General features: G+C 48.6%; 2 protein-coding genes across 4 annotated transcripts in view; one reads left to right on the plus strand and one right to left on the minus strand.

Moving 5' to 3' along the window:
* The window catches only part of AARS2 (alanyl-tRNA synthetase 2, mitochondrial), a 23,762-nt gene extending 14,824 nt beyond the window's left edge, over positions 1-8,938 (plus strand). The window contains exons 19-22 of the mRNA XM_075863513.1: positions 2,264-2,374; positions 5,156-5,242; positions 6,101-6,211; positions 6,643-8,938. Of these exons, the coding sequence (XP_075719628.1) occupies positions 2,264-2,374; positions 5,156-5,242; positions 6,101-6,211; positions 6,643-6,819 (486 nt within the window). The 3' untranslated portion in view covers positions 6,820-8,938. The remainder of the gene's footprint in view (positions 1-2,263; positions 2,375-5,155; positions 5,243-6,100; positions 6,212-6,642) is intronic.
* LOC142760344 (uncharacterized) overlaps positions 5,794-17,200 on the minus strand; it is a 25,635-nt gene continuing 14,228 nt past the window's right edge. For 2 of the 3 annotated variants that reach the window (XM_075863510.1, XM_075863512.1), the window contains 8 exons: positions 16,191-16,308; positions 15,983-16,098; positions 15,315-15,457; positions 14,832-14,979; positions 12,615-12,695; positions 11,132-11,984; positions 9,968-10,154; positions 5,794-8,241 (listed from right to left, as the gene is read on the minus strand). In XM_075863510.1, the coding sequence (XP_075719625.1) occupies positions 7,820-8,241; positions 9,968-10,154; positions 11,132-11,984; positions 12,615-12,695; positions 14,832-14,979; positions 15,315-15,457; positions 15,983-16,098; positions 16,191-16,308 (2,068 nt within the window). In that variant the 3' untranslated portion in view covers positions 5,794-7,819. The remainder of the gene's footprint in view (positions 8,242-9,967; positions 10,155-11,131; positions 11,985-12,614; positions 12,696-14,831; positions 14,980-15,314; positions 15,458-15,982; positions 16,099-16,190; positions 16,309-17,200) is intronic. The other variant, XM_075863511.1, reaches the window with a different exon arrangement.

Genomic DNA, 17,200 nt, shown 5'->3' on the forward strand with positions numbered 1-17,200 from the left:
TAGTTATGGACGTCCCTCCTCCGCCACCTCTTATAGTTATGGACGTCCCTGCTCCGTCACCTCTTATAGTTATGGACGTCCCTGCTCCGTCACCTCTTATAGTTATGGACGTCCCTGCTCCGACACCTCTTATAGTTATGGACGTCCCTCCTCCGACACCTCTTATAGTTATGGACGTCCCTCCTCCGACACCTCTTATAGTTATGGACGTCCCTGCTCTGCCACCTCTTATAGTTATCGACGTCCCTGCTCCGACACCTCTTATAGTTATGGACGTCCCTGCTCCGACACCTCTTATAGTTATGGACGTCCCTGCTCCGACACCTCTTATAGTTATGGACGTCCCTGCTCCGACACCTCTTATAGTTATGGACGTCCCTGCTCCGACACCTCTTATAGTTATGGACGTCCCTGCTCCGACACCTCTTATAGTTATGGACGTCCCTGCTCCGGCACCTCTTATAGTGATGGACGTCCCTGCTCCGTCACCTCTTATAGTTATGGACGTCCCTGCTCCGACACCTCTTATAGTTATGGACGTCCCTCCTCCGACACCTCTTATAGTTATGGACGTCCCTCCTCCGCCACCTCTTATAGTTATGGACGTCCCTGCTCCGTCACCTCTTATAGTTATGGACGTCCCTGCTCCGTCACCTCTTATAGTTATGGACGTCCCTGCTCCGACACCTCTTATAGTTATGGACGTCCCTGCTCCGACACCTCTTATAGTTATGGACGTCCCTGCTCCGACACCTCTTATAGTTATGGACGTCCCTCCTCCGACACCTCTTATAGTTATGGACGTCCCTGCTCCGTCACCTCTTATAGTTATGGACGTCCCTGCTCCGGCACCTCTTATAGTTATGGACGTCCCTGCTCCGGCACCTCTTATAGTTATGGACGTCCCTCCTCCGCCACCTCTTATAGTTATGGACGTCCCTGCTCCGGCACCTCTTATAGTTATGGACGTCCCTGCTCCGACACCTCTTATAGTTATGGACGTCCCTGCTCCGGCACCTCTTATAGTTATGGACGTCCCTGCTCCGACACCTCTTATAGTTATGGACGTCCCTGCTCCGACACCTCTTATAGTTATGGACGTCCCTGCTCCGACACCTCTTATAGTGATGCACGTCCCTGCTCCGACACCTCTTATAGTTATAGACGTCCCTGCTCCGACACCTCTTATAGTTATGGACGTCCCTGCTCCGACACCTCTTATAGTTATGGACGTCCCTGCTCCGACACCTCTTATAGTTATGGACGTCCCTGCTCCGTCACCTCTTATAGTTATGGACGTCCCTGCTCCGTCACCTCTTATAGTTATGGACGTCCCTGCTCCGACACCTCTTATAGTTATGGACGTCCCTGCTCCGACACCTCTTATAGTTATGGACGTAGCTGCTCCGACACCTCTTATAGTTATGGACGTCCCTGCTCCGCCACGTCTTATAGTTATGGACGTCCCTGCTCCGACACCTCTTATAGTTATGGACGTCCCTGCTCCGTCACCTCTTATAGTGATGGACGTCCCTGCTCCGACACCTCTTATAGTTATGGACGTCCCTGCTCCGACACCTCTTATAGTTATGGACGTCCCTGCTCCGGCACCTCTTATAGTTATGGACGTCCCTGCTCCGCCACGTCTTATAGTTATGGACGTCCCTGCTCCGACACCTCTTATAGTGATGGACGTCCCTGCTCCGACACCTCTTATAGTTATGGACGTCCCTGCTCCGACACCTCTTATAGTGATGGACGTCCCTGCTCCGACACCTCTTATAGTTATCGACGTCCCTGCTCTGCCACCTCTTATAGTTATCGACGTCCCTGCTCCGACACCTCTTATAGTTATGGACGTCCCTGCTCCGTCACCTCTTATAGTTATGGACGTCCCTGCTCCGTCACCTCTTATAGTTATGGACGTCCCTGCTCCGCCACCTCTTATAGTTATGGACGTCCCTGCTCCGTCACCTCTTATAGTTATGGACGTCCCTGCTCCGACACCTCTTATAGTTATGGACGTCCCTGCTCCGACACCTCTTATAGTTATGGACGTCCCTGCTCCGTCACCTCTTATAGTTATGGACGTCCCTGCTCCGCCACCTCTTATAGTTATGGACGTCCCTGCGCTGTCGCTATTGCATTTCTGTTTGCAGCCGGCCGGATAGAAAGCCATATACTCCACACACACTATGAAAATACAAACATAGCAAGAAACCTGCAAGACCGATTTATAGTGATTTGTATTTGTGTATTTTAGAGTGTGGACAACACCCCCATACCTCAGTGGCAGAGGAAGGAACTACAGATGTCTCTCAAGTCCTTGCAAAGAACTGCGAACACAGCATTACGCAAAGTGGAAGAGCAACAGGTGAATATGCCAGCAGGGGTATCTGTTCCTGAGTTATATCCTGTATTATACTCCAGAGCAGTACTCACTATTCTGCTGGTGGAGTCACTGTGTACATACATTACATTACTTATCCTGTACTGATCCTGAGTTATATCCTGTATTATACTCCAGAGCTGCACTCACTATTCTGCTGGTGGAGTCACTGTGTACATACATTACATTACTTATCCTGTACTGATCCTGAGTTATATCCTGTATTATACTCCAGAGCTGCACTCACTATTCTGCTGGTGGAGTCACTGTGTACATACATTACATTACTTATCCTGTACTGACCCTGAGTTACATCCTATATTATACTCCAGAGCTGCACTCACTATTCTGCTGGTGGAGTCGCTGTGTACATACATTACATTACTTATCCTGTACTGATCCTGAGTTACATCCTGTATTATACTCCAGAGCTGCACTCCCTATTCTGATGGTGGAGTCACTGTGTACATACATTACATTAATTATCCTGTACTGATCCTGAGTTACATCCTGTATTATACTCCAGAGCTGCACTCACTATTCTGTTGGTGGAGTCACTGTGTACATACATGACATTACTTATCATGTACTGATCCTGAGTTACATCCTGTATTATACTCCAGAGCTGCACTCACTATTCTGCTGGGAGTCACTGTGTACATACATTACATTACTTATCCTGTACTGATCCTGAGTTACAACCTGTATTTTACTCCAGAGCTGCACTCCCTATTCTGATGGTGGAGTCACTGTGTACATACATTACATTACTTATCCTTTACTGATCCTGAGTTACATCCTGTATTATACTCCAGAGCTGCACTCACTATTCTGCTGGTGGAGTCATTGTGTACATACATTACTTATCCTGTACTGATCCTGAGTTACATCCTGTATTATACTCCAGATCTGCACTCACTATTCTGCTGGTGGAGTCACTGTGTACATACATTGCATTACTTATCTTGTACTGATCCTGAGTTACATCCTGTATTATACTCCAGAGCTGCACTCACTATTCTGCTGGTGGAGTCACTGTGTATATACATTACATTACTTATCCTGTACTGATCCTGAGTTACATCCTGTATTATACTCCAGAGCTGCACTCACTATTCTGCTGGTGGAGTCACTGTGTACATACATTACTTATACTGTACTGATCCTGAGTTATATCCTGTATTATACTCCAGAGCTGCACTCACTATTCTGCTGGTGGAGTCACTGTGTACATACATTACTTATCCTGTACTGATCCTGAGTTACATGTACACAGTGAGTCCCCCAGCAGAATACTGAGTGCAGCTCTCGAGTATAATACAGGATATAACTCATGATCAGTGCAGGATAAGTAATGTATGTACACAGTGACTCCACCAGCAGAATAGGGAGTGCAGCTCTGGAGTATAACACAGGATGTTTAACTCAGGATCAGTACAGGATAAGTAATATAATGTATGTACACAGCGACTCCACCAGCAGAATAGTGAGTGCAGCTCTGGAGTATAATACAGGATATAACTCAGGATCAGTGCAGGATAAGTAATGTATGTACACAGTGACTCTACCAGCAGAATAGTGAGTGCAGCTCCGGAGTATAATACAGGATGCAACTCAGGATCAGTACAGGATAAGTAATGTAATATATGTACACAGTGACCCGCACCAGCAGAATAGTGAGTGCAGCTCTGCAGTATAATACAGGATGTAACTCAGGATCAGTACAGGATAAGTAATGTAATGTATGTACACAGTGGCTCCACCAGCAGAATACTGAGTGCAGCTCTGGAGTATAATACAGGATGTAACTCAGGATCAGTACAGGATAAGTAATATAATGTATGTACACAGCGACTCCACCAGCAGAATAGTGAGTGCAGCTCTGGAGTATAATACAGGATATAACTCAGGATCAGTACAGGATAAGTAATGTAATGTATGTACACAGTGGCTCCACCAGCAGAATACTGAGTGCAGCTCTGGAGTATAATACAGGATGTAACTCAGGATCAATACAGGATAAGTAATGTAATGTATGTACACAGCGACTCCACCAGCAGAATAGTGAGTGCAGCTCTGGAGTATAATACAGGATATAACTCAGGATCAGTGCAGGATAAGTAATGTAATGTATGTACACAGTGACTCCACCAGCAGAATAGTGAGTGCAGCTCTGGAGTATAATACAGGATATAACTCAGGATCAGTACAGGATAAGTAATGTAATGTATGTACACAGTGGCTCCACCTTCAGAATACTGAGTGCAGCTCTGGAGTATAATACAGGATGTAACTCAGGATCAGTACAGGATAAGTAATGTAATGTATGTACACAGCGACTCCACCAGCAGAATAGTGAGTGCAGCTCTGGAGTATAATACAGGATATAACTCAGGATCAGTACAGGATAAGTAATGTAATGTATGTACACAGTGACTCCACCAGCAGAATAGTGAGTGCAGCTCCGGAGTATAATACAGGATGCAACTCAGGATCAGTACAGGATAAGTAATGTAATGTATGTACACAGTGACTCCACCAGCAGAATAGTGAGTGCAGCTCTGGGGTATAATACAGGATGTAACGCAGGATCAGTACAGGATAAGTAATGTAATGTATGTACACAGTGACTCCTCCAGCAGAATAGTGAGTGCAGCTCTGGAGTATAATACAGGATGTAGCTCAGGATCAGTAATATACACTGTGACTCCGCTGTTCATGTTTCATTATGGCGTATGTCTTCTCACTTGAATTTTTCTTTGCCAGGCTATGGAGAAGGTTCTCAGCCTAGTGGAGAAGTTCTCCCCCCATCAGCCGCTCATCGTGGACTCTGTGTGTGTGGAGACACTTCCAGTGAGTAGTTATTACATGCGGGGACAGGCTGACGCTGATCCTCCCAGTATATAGATGTCATTGAGTCGTCGTCTTCATTTGTTTAGTTACATCAACTTAATGGAAAGCTGGGTGACCACCACAATGCTCACCATTACAACTCCCTCAGAGATTGTCACTCATCTCTCCCAGTCTCCTGAATGGCAAATCTACCTGGTTCTATAACAATGCAGCAGATAACTGTGTTACTCAATGACTAGACAAAGTTTCTATTCAGGAGCCTTGGAAAGCTGAGTGACCACCCTAGTGAGACCTGCGCGCCATTAAAATTAATGTAAACAAGTATCCAGCTAGTCGCCAAGAAGCCTGCGCAGTGAACGGGCGGTCTAAATATAGATGTAAATGACAAATGGCCATATTGGTTGTCACCCAGCTCTCCACGACTCCTGACTGGAGATTATCATCCACTCTCAAGTCATTTCATAACTAAGAAGATTTGCCATTCTGGAATCTGAGAAAGCTGGGTGACCACCCATTTTATGTGTTGGGCTGTAACGCTTGTCACCCAGAAACGACTGTAACCAAGAAATTGATTAATAAAGTTTTATTTTCAATTTTTGACCACCCCTGTGGGGGCTTCGTTTTAGTATTCACCCAGCTTTCCTAGACTCCTGAATGGCAAATCTTCCTACTTCTGCAGTGACCGCGCCCGCTCCTGTAATATTTTATAGGTCGGTATATTTGACCTTTCAAAGTTGAGGTAAGTGACAGCCCGTTCGGGGGTTGTGATGGGGCACATCGGCGGTCACCCAGCTTTCCCAGAAGACGCTCACATATGGATGGAGATAGACGTGGGGTTAATGTGCCGTGTCCCGGCAGGTGCTGGTGAAGCTGGTGAATCTGCTGTGTGACCGACGTCCGGCCGCCGCGGTGATGCTGCTCAGCAAACAAAGCTCCGGGAGAGTGCTGTGCGCCTGCCAGGTCCCGAAGGTGAGAAGTGAATGATGAGGGTTACAGTCCTGCCCGGCCAACGAGACACAACACCCCAGACTGATACATTGTAGCAAATGATCAGGACAGCAGAGAGATTTGTCTAGGCTGGATACATTGTAACAAACCATCAGCTGTGTGAACAAGACGGGTTTTCAGCATTTGGATGTGAACTAGAATGATCCCATTCACTGACAGCAAGCAGAGATTTATACACAAAGTCTATTAGAAAGCTGCAGAACATGAAATAATAATTAAGCTTCATCTACACATGCAATAATTGTGCGGCCGTGAAGGGGTTACGTTTATTTCTCGCTGTGTTCTATAGGAAAGTCTCCCGTAAAGTTTAGTGATTATCACCCCTCCCCCACGCGGCGGCCTCCATTCACCCGCAGGAGCGGGGGTCTCATACTTTTCTCCCTCTTCTTCAGGGCTCGGCGTCCGGTTTGTCCGCTGCTGATTGGGCCGTCGCCGTTTGCTCAGCAATGGAGGGAAAAGCAGGAGGCTCCGTCGTTGTGGCCAAAGGAACCGGAACGAGCGGCTCCCTGGACGAGGTCCTGCAGGCGGCCGTGGACTTTGTACAGATGAAGCAGCAGGAAGATGCGTGACAATAGCGTGGAGACTCCGGAACTGGACCGGAACCATGGGGGACAACCCCATGTATGAGGGACGTGGGACCAGACGTGGACCAGCAACGGTCAGACCTTCATATCGGCTCCATGAGCTTATAACAAAGCATCGGCCACGATTCTGCTGTTATATCGGGTCTTATACGCCAGCCACATCCAGAGCTGCAGTCACAATTCTGCCATTATATCGGGTTTTATACTCCAGTCACATCCAGAGCTGCAGTCACAATTCTGCTGTTACGTTGGGTCTTATACTCCAGCCACATCCAGAGCTGCAGTCACAATTCTGCTGTTATATCGGGTCTTATACTTCAGTCACATCCAGAGCTGCAGTCACAATTCTGCTGTTATATCGGGTCTTATACTCCAGTCACATCCAGAGCTGTAGTCACTGAACTCCTGTTAGCTTTCAGGCTGCAGGAACATATGGCACTGCACTCCCTGCCAGTTCAGTGTCTGGACATTGCGTGCTCGGCTGTTCTGCATTGCTAGAGATGTAGAGTTTATTCCAGGCATCGCATCGCGGCCGGTCACCACAAAACAATCTTTGGCGCACGGCTGTGTCCTGCGATACGCGCGTCGGGTGTAGCTCATGTTGTATCTCATCTTTTCTTTGTCCATAGTATTGAGGTGGCGTCGTAGCTGTATACTCATAGCGCTGAGATTGTTATATTGTCGCCCCTGTACCGTCTGATAACGTGGCGGTCGCCCGTGTTTATAACGGCTGAATTGCGCTGAAGAATCGGTTGTGAATTTTTTGATGACTAGAATAAAACCGGCCGCGTTTTGTATGTTTGGTCCAGTCTGACACTTCTACAATACACGGTGTCTGTGATTCTGGCAGCAGAATTGTGACTGCAGCTCTGGATGTGACTGGAGTAGACTGTAACTCCTGATCAGCACAGGAAAGTCTTTGTAATGTCACTGACGTTCAGCAGTGGAGCTGCACGTTACATTGCTACGACTGCCCTGCTGTGCCTCAGTGGTTTAGATTGAAGACCACGCGAATAATGTGACGCCGCGGTCTCTGCGCTGAATGACGGACATTTATTTCATTCCTCCGTGATCCGTGGCATGGGAGATGTTGGACTTCTGGGTGGTAAGACCCCGGTCTGGGACGTTCTCCTGTTGGCCGGAGGGTCGGGGGTCTGCGCACTGTTCTCCTGTGGAGATTGTACAGATTAGTGTCCGCGCTGTATACAGCGTGTAGCATGATAGAGTTATGGGTGTACTGTACCTTTAAGGTGAGCCCGTTGGTCATGCTGAAGCTGAAGGTGACCATGGATGGGGGTGCGCGGGGGGATATCTGCTGGATGGGTGGGAGGTGGAACGTCTTCAGAGGGGTCTCCTCCATCTCAAACAGCGCCAAGCGTTTCCGGAGCATCTGTTGGAGCCGGAGCGCTGTGCAGAGATATCGGGGTACACGGGGGAGCTGAGGTGCCATGTCTGACCAAGAACACAAAGCAGAGAGCGCTGCGCAGAGATATCGGGGTACACGGGGGAGCGGAAGCGCCATGTCTGACCAAGAACACAAAGCACGGAGCGCTGTGCAGAGATATCGGGGTACACGGGGGAGCTTAGGCGCCATGTCTGACCAAGAACACAAAGCACGGAGCGCTGTGCAGAGATATCGGGGTACACGGGGGAGCTTAGGCGCCATGTCTGACCGAGAACACAAAGCACGGAGCGCTGTGCAGAGATATCGGGGTACACGGGGGAGCTTAGGCGCCATGTCTGACCGAGAACACAAAGCACGGAGCGCTGTGCAGAGATATCGGGGTACACGGGGAGCTGAGGCGCCATGTCTGACCAAGAACACAAAGCAGAGAGCGCTGCGCAGAGATATCGGGGTACACGGGGGAGCTGAGGCGCCATGTCTGACCAAGAACACAAAGAACGGAGCGCTGCGCAGAGATATCGGGGTACACGGGGGAGCTGAGGCGCCATGTCTGACCAAGAACACAAAGCACGGAGCGCTGCGCAGAGATATCGGGGTACAGGGGAGCTGAGGCGCCATGTCTTGGAGTGCTATCCGGAGCCGCCGCCACCTCTGACTTATTCTAGTTTTCACCCGGCAAGGAAGCGGTTCCCCCCCCCCCCCCCCCCCCCCCCCCCCGATCCCTTCTGGAGCTCCGCATTAAAGGGGTGTTCCAGCATCCAGTTAAATTTTGTATAACGAAAAATTCTCCAATAAACTCTCTCTATCAATTCCTCACCGTTTTCAAGATCTCTGCTTGCTTTCCGACAAGGGAAACTCTCATAGTTTACTTTCAGTGGATAAGGATCTGACCCGGTCATGTGATGGACACACAGGGGTTTTATTACACGTTCTGTAACGAGCCCGGCCCCTGTGTGTCCGTCACGTGACCAAGGACAAAGCGTAATCCGCTGGAATTAAACCATGAAGATTCTTATTGTATCACAGCAAGCAGAGATCTTGAAAGCGGACGAATTGATACAGAAAGTATACTGGAAGATTGTGGAACTCGTGTAAGAGGATTCCGCGCGCACGCTGAGGGGGCGCTCACCTGTCACGGCCATCAGCGCAGAAACACGAACTGACTGCGACAAATAAACAGACCGTAAACTCGAGGCGTTAGACGCGCTGCCGCTGGTTTATGTACCGGAGGCCGCCGTTATGCATCACGTGATCCGTGTTCTGATTTGCTGAATCTTCCAGCGTCTGCTGCAGGGACCGGATGCGGGTCTCATAGATTTACATTGGCCTCCGGTCTCTACATAAGACGCGATCAGAATGAAGATCACGTGACCGAACGGAAAAACGGAGCGGCTAAAATAAAGCACCCGATAAGCCGATCCACCGCACCACGTTGTAATTGTTCCAGGTCCTGAGGATTATTCACGCGCTGCCGTCAAACTACGGGTTTTTTCCACGATTTTCACAAAACTGCCGTTTTGTGGCAAAAAAGAAGGACTGTGTCGGTGCGGTGTGAACAGACCCTAATTCTACGTGACCTCGTGTGCTGCAATATCATATTATGGTCCAAGGGAAAAATGCTAATAAAGGTGATTGATGTTACGGTGATTGACTGCTGCGCTGTTACATTGAAACGCTGTTATCCTGTGATATCTTAAAACATCAGCATTCGTCTCCTATGGCACTTACGTGGGACTCTCTGAGCGCTGGAGGGGGAGCGGATCGCCCACGCCTTCCGATATCCAGCCCAAAATGGCAGTAATGAGTCAGACAGCCAATCGTGGAGGTGATTGAATAGTGAGATGGAGGGCAGGTCGCTGTGTGTCGCCGCCGCCTCTGCGTCTCGCAGCGCAGCCTCCACCACCTCTGGGGACAACTGGACACAACAACAACAACAATTCACAAGTCAGCACTTCTAGGTGAGGATCGGGGATGTAAGAAGAAGCGATCAGTGATCAGTGCACCGGAGGACCAGCGGCTGATTGGTCACAACTTTGGGGGGCACCAGGTTGTAAATATAATGTGACTGACTGATACAACTGCTGCCATTATTAAGAGGGCACTGCGGCTGGCTGTGTTATATCGACACTGGCTAGAATTGTTATGGGGATCTGTGGCTGGCACTCTTATGGGGGCACTCTTATAGGGGCTCCGGCAATCACTTATGGGGGCACTGGCTATCACTGTTATGGGGGCGCTGTGGCTATCACTGTTATGGGGGCGCTGTGGCTATCACTGTTATGGGGGCGCTGTGGCTATCACTGTTATGGGGGCGCTGTGGCTATCACTGTTATGGGGGCGCTGTGGCTATCACTGTTATGGGGGCGCTGTGGCTATCACCGTTATGGGGGCGCTGTGGCTATCACCGTTATAGGGGCACACTGGCTATCACCGTTATGGGGGCACTCTGGCTATCACCGTTATGGGGGCACTCTGGCTATCACCGTTATGGGGGCACTCTGGCTATCACCGTTATGGGGGCACTCTGGCTATCACCGTTATGGGGGCACTCTGGCTATCACCGTTATGGGGGCACTCTGGCTATCACCGTTATGGGGGCACTCTGGCTATCACCGTTATGGGGGCACTCTGGCTATCACCGTTATGGGGGCACTCTGGCTATCACCGTTATGGGGGCACTCTGGCTATCACCGTTTTGGGGGCACTCTGGCTATCACCGTTATGGGGGCACTCTGGCTATCACCGTTATGGGGGCACTCTGGCTATCACCGTTATGGGGGCACTCTGGCTATCACCGTTATGGGGCACTCTGGCTATCACCGTTATGGGGGCACTGTGTATGGCTGTGATGGAGACTATTGCTGTTGCAGGGCGAGGGGCGGCTCCTCTTACCTGCAGCACGGGACTCCCATGTAATAAGAGGAATCTCTCCTTGATGACGCGCACCTTCCTCTTCAGGAGGCCGCGGTCGGGCTCGGCGTGGTGAACGTTCTTGTACTTCCCCAGCTCCAAGCAGCACAGCAAGTTGTTCTCCAGTAACGGGAGCTCCTCCTGTGGACCGTGCGTCTGCAGATACTTCAGGAAATGCAGGACTTGTGGCGGGGGCCACCCCTGAGCGGCCATCGTGAGGGCCTGGTTGAAGGAGTCTTCATCGTCTCCACTCGGCTGTATCTGTGCTGGATGATAAGCGTCGCTCCTCCGTCCGTGGAGCCGCTTCATGGCCATCTTGGTGCTTAGCGTTAGAAGAATCGGTTCCAGTCTTGCCCAACCTTCATTTCCCGGCTGCTCCACTCCATATTCTTTCAGCCGTCCGAACATCTCGTCCCAGAACCTGTTAAAAGAGGCGTCCAGGAGCGCGCGGAGGAACGTGGTGACCTGGTGTAAGGACCGGCTGCTGATCCTACCCCGGGAAAGTTCACTTGTCAAACGTCTCCTCAGTCCCTGGAGTTGTGGGTTCTGGATACTGTCCAACTCTAGAACCTTCTGGACCAAATCCAACACCTTCCGGTCCCCTTTATGGCTCTGTAAGGCATGAAGTATCTCCAGAGCCCTCGAGGTCTGCGGCTCCTCCGTCTCCTGGACCAGCTTCTTGTAGGCCTTGTATACGGCTCGGTGTTGAAGCATCTCCAGGGGGGTGTTGGGCTCCGGCTGGAGTTGACTGGGAGCCATTAAAGGGTCTTTCTTTCTCTTGACCTTCTTGCCGCCCCCATAGTTTAGACCCCAATGTCTGTTTTCCTTGTTTGACCTGAAGAGGACATGAAAATAACATTGACCTGAGACCCACCACCACCACCACCAGAGACTTTTCACTCTTGATTCCCATGTGTCTCCCCCGGGCCAGGCAGGTCTGACCTCAGATTATATGTTGCCCTGTGCAGACATTTTTATGGCTCAATGTATTGTTACGTCGGTTTGTTACATGGGCCCGGACTACAAAAACCGACACCACGTCGCCGCCCGTTGCTCGCCGTGCTATGGATGTGTGTCCACTGTCCAGCACGAATTAAGGTCAGGTGGCTGCCTCTAAAGGCGTTGTGTCACCCCAGATGCTTAGCGAACAGTAATGGCTGGACTGAGCGCTCAGTGGGGTGGAAAGTAATCCGATCCGCTGTGACCCTCAGGGGCAGTCGGGGCTTTGTGTAGCGGTCACTGCTATTCGAAAGCCAGGGATCGGGGAATTCGAGGGTCAGCAACGCCAGGCATCATCTTTTACTTCCCTCAGTCCAGTGATGCACCCACAAGGTTGACCCATTTAGCAATTTTGGAAGGTCCTCAATAACCTGGACTTCATCCACTGCCACCCGGTCTGTTTCCCGGCTCCTCATACTTGATATGGGGGAGGGGAGGGGGTCATATATTCTCTGAGCAGCTCTACCTTTTCTGTCTTGTTGTTATCCCTCTGCTTGCTGAGGACTCCGACTCTTGAGACTTGTTGAGGGACAATGGAACACAGTTCCTGTAAGGACAAAGTAACAGCACAATCAATACAGGACTCACACAGCTGATGGTTTGTCACAATGTATCAGTGTAGATAATCGGCCTAGAGTACTGGACAGGAGATTTGTGCCGCTGCTTTGTTTAGCACACAGAGGATTGTCTTCACCGATACATAGTAACAAAACCTCAGCTGTGAGAAGTATTAGGTCAAGACAAGTTTTGAGTTTGTGAATGCAAACAATAAAAGTTTCCATTCGCTTACAGCAAGCAGAGATATTGGAAAAGGTGAGGAATTGGAACACAGAGTCTATGAGAAAGTTACAGAACTTCTCGTGATTACTGACACCCGCCGCACAAATCAAACAATGGCAGATTATCAGGAAATCGCCCGATAATCCGGAATATTCAATAGGCGGAGTGAGGAGCATCAGTTCAGCAGCAGCAAACCGTGGAGGAGGATGGGAGTCATAGTCCATGTACAGATCAGTCATGCAGCCACGTCTTACCCTCATGTCACCCTCCTGATGCTGTGGATTGTGGGTGCTGCCCGCTGACCCTGTACGGGCAACATATGCGGGTGTGATGCAGGTGCTCAGAGCTGATGGTTCTGCGCAATGTTCAGTCGGGATCTGAGGCTTAGATAACCGGCTGTAATGTCACCCAACATCTCAAGTGTCCCCAGAGTTACATCAGCGCTGTTAACCCTTCTGTACCCGGGGGCCCGAGACAGTGGTCAGGATAGAAGGAGGCAGAACCTGGAGCACAGATACAGCAAACTACCAGCCGCAGCACGGGGGTGGGGAGACATGCTGAGACTTGTAGTTCTTTACACTGACCAAGTTTATCGTATGTGTGTGTGTGTATATATATATATATATATCTACTGTATGTGTGCGTATATATCTACTGTGTGTGTGTGTGTGTGTGTGTGTGTGTGTATATATCTAGTGTGTGTGTGTGTGTATATATCTAGTGTGTGTGTGTATCTACTGTATGTGTGCGTATATATCTACTGTGTGTGTGTGTGTGTGTGTGTGTGTGTGTGTGTGTGTATATATATTACTGTATGTGTGTGTGTGTATATATCTAGTGTGTGTGTGTGTGTGTGTGTGTGTGTGTGTGTGTGTGTGTGTATATATATCGTGTGTGTGTGTGTATATATCTAGTGTGTGTGTGTGTGTGTATATATATCTACTGTGTGTGTATATCTAGTGTGTGTGTGTGTGTGTGTATGTGTGTGTGTGTATATATCTACTGTGTGTGTGTGTGTGTGTGTGTGTGTGTGTGTGTGTGTGTGTGTGTGTGTGTGTGTGTGTGTGTGTGTGTGTATATCTACTGCATCTGTTGTGAATTAGGTATAAACAAACCATTTATTTTGTTTGTTTTTTGTATGTTTCTGCAATTTGTAACTTTATTTTTGTATTTTGTTTTTGCATTTTATTATATTTTTGCGTTTTTTTCTCTTTCCGTTTTTTTGATTTTGTATCTTTATTGTTAGGTTTCTATTTTGGCATTTTTGGGGTCTTTTTTTTCATTTACCATTTTTGATGTCGTTTTTGTGTTTTTGTAATTTTGTATTTAGGACACGTTCACACGGCAAATACGCTGGCGTTTTTGTGAAGAGCTTTTTAAAATACAGGAGTTTTCTGTGTGTTTTTTTTTTTTTACACTTTTTTGGTGCATAATTAGGGCTCCCATTGACAGTGGGAACATTTTTGGCACGTTTTACGCAAAGAATTGACCTGATGCTTTTTTTTTTATGCGATGCGGTTTTTAAACGCACTCGCGTTAAAAAACCTGTTGTATGTACTAATACCGCGATATCCCATTGATTTGAATGAGAAGCTTAATCAAGTGTTTTTTACGTGTATTTCGGTGCGTAAAACACGCCAAAATCCGCGTTGAATACACGCGTGTGAACAGGGCCTTATTGTCAGTTGTTTATTTTGTCTTTATTTTTGTATTGTAATGTTGTTTCCTGCGTTGCTCGGCCTGACAAACCCCTCGTCACTGCGCGATTACAGGCGTCTGTAGGAATCTCCCGTATTCTGCTGAGCGCGGGCGCACCGGACGTATCCAGGATTGTTTATAAGGCAAATCTCTACTGTAATCCCCAAACTGGCGCCGCGCCCGGTCTCATCGCTTCATCACTTACTTCAGGAACTCGGTGATATCGTAATTCAGGAATCGTATCCAGGGGTCGCGCAGAGCGGCCAGCGCCAAGTGGTACGCGGACCCTAAATCTGCCAGCTGTATCCCCCTCGATAAGTCTGAGCGCCCCGGTGGCCGGTCCCAGCCGTCACCTGCAAGATGAGAACGTTCTCAGGGTGTGTGGAAAGCTGAGTGACTTGCCGAGACCAAGGTATCGATATTCACACGGATATGAAGAAGTTTTCACCCTTATTTTCAAACGGTTTGTGATCAGCGGTAATCGCGTTATTACTTGTGTGCAAAAGTATCTGCCCCCTTACACTTAGCGACTTGCGCCCCCTATGGCAGCAATAATTGTGAGTAACCCTTCCGATAACCTTCATGGCTCAGTGTTTTGCTCTTTTCGATCCAGACACATTGAGCCCATTCTTCCTAACCCTCTCCCGTACATTATATAGACAGACCCTATAGAAGCCGCAGCCCGTACCTGCACGTCTAGCGGGAGTCTCCGGATAAACATCAGTGACTTGGTGACTGGCGCCGCTCTGGTTCCGCTCTGATCTCCATTCTCCATATTCACCGAGTTCTTGCCACAGAAGGAAAATCTGAGCGGTCTTTGGCGGCTCAAACCTGTGAATTATATATGTGATTAGCACCGTAGCGATGGTCTGTACCGGCTCATACAACCGTCGCCAGCATGTCTGGAGGCCTCTATGGTTCTGTTCATCCTGATCTTCCTGGTTCATGAATAGAATGCTAGAGCTACTGTAAAGACCGACACAGGCAGAGCAGTTGGAAAAAGGGAATTGGGGGATGTAAGTACCGGGAAGCCTGAGACATCCGTATTGGCATTTGTAAGGCGGCCAGTGGAGGTGGTGACAATTCTGGGGATCAATATTGAAATATCCTGTGAATTACGGCCGCTCAGTGACTGCAGGTTTAGCAGGATATTGGATTCAGGGCGAGAGTTCTCGGCTTCATCGCCGTTGGTCTTTCTTGCGGGTTCTCATTGTCACCCAGGGGTGTATCTATAGGGGGTGCAGCAGTTCCACCTGGGCCCTGGTGACTCAAAGGTCCCTCACCCAGATAAGACCCCAGTATTGTACATGTCACATGGTGGGTGGGCCCCGTTACAGATTACGCCTCTGTTGTCACCTGTTCACATAGTGCAGGAAGGCCCCCCCGGCCTCCGCCTCATTCTTCAGAGCTCCAACCATTCGATGTGATACGAAGGAGCCGGAAATCTTCTGATCGTCCAGACGGCTGAATATCTGGAACAGACGACGTGGCCCTGTGATTCCTGCTCCGACATTGGTTCTTTGTAATTTCGTGTTCCCCCAGATATCGGAGGTTGAGGACTTACCCGATCACTGCGCCTCTGCCCCGGGGTTGTGGATGTGTCACCGGTGGATGAATCCATAAGAGATGACGGAATAATGGCGACCTCTAGAGACGCCGCGTCCGGCTTCACCCGCCCTTGCCTGAAATAAAGGTGGTTTTATGTGACCGGGGGGATCGGGTCCGTTTTATTGTATTCGACATTATAATTATTTTTAGCCTTTCAGTACATGGACATATCCGAATTATACAGAGTCGGCTATGACACATTTGGAGGCCTTTTAAACATTTTTTAAATTGACTTTTATTAAAAATTTGCTATAGTTTTTCGTTCGCTATCAGCCGAATCCGTTATCAGCTGAACTGACGGCTTGGCTAAAAGCAGAATCACCATGTATCGATCGCATCTAAGGTATACCATATCCCATTTATACAGAGCAGACATGACCAATCAATCCCCTTACATATCCCATTCATACAGCGCAGACATGACCAATCAATCAATCCCATTCATACAGAGCAGACATGACCAATCAATCCCCTTACATATCCCATTCATACAGAGCAGACATAACCAATCAATCATCTTACAGATCCCATTCATATACAGCAGACATGACCAATCAATCCCCTTACATATCCCATTCATACAGAGCAGACATGACCAATCAATCATCTTACAGATCCCATTCATATACAGCAGACATGACCAATCAATCCCCTTACAGATCCCATTCATATACAGCAGACATGACCAATCAATCCCCTTACAGATCCCATTCATACAGAGCAGACATGACTAATCAATCATCTTACAGATCCCATTCATATACAGCAGACATGACCAATCAATCCCCTTACAGATCCCATTCATATACAGCAGACATGACCAATCAATCCCCTTACAGATCCCATTCATATACAGCAGACAGGACCAATCAATTGCCTTACATATCCCATTCATACAGAGCAGACATGACCAATCAATCCCCTTACAGATCCCATTCATACAGAGCAGACATGACTAATCAATCA

This window comes from Rhinoderma darwinii, chromosome 4, assembly GCF_050947455.1.
Source record: "Rhinoderma darwinii isolate aRhiDar2 chromosome 4, aRhiDar2.hap1, whole genome shotgun sequence".
Lineage (NCBI taxonomy): Eukaryota > Metazoa > Chordata > Amphibia > Anura > Rhinodermatidae > Rhinoderma > Rhinoderma darwinii.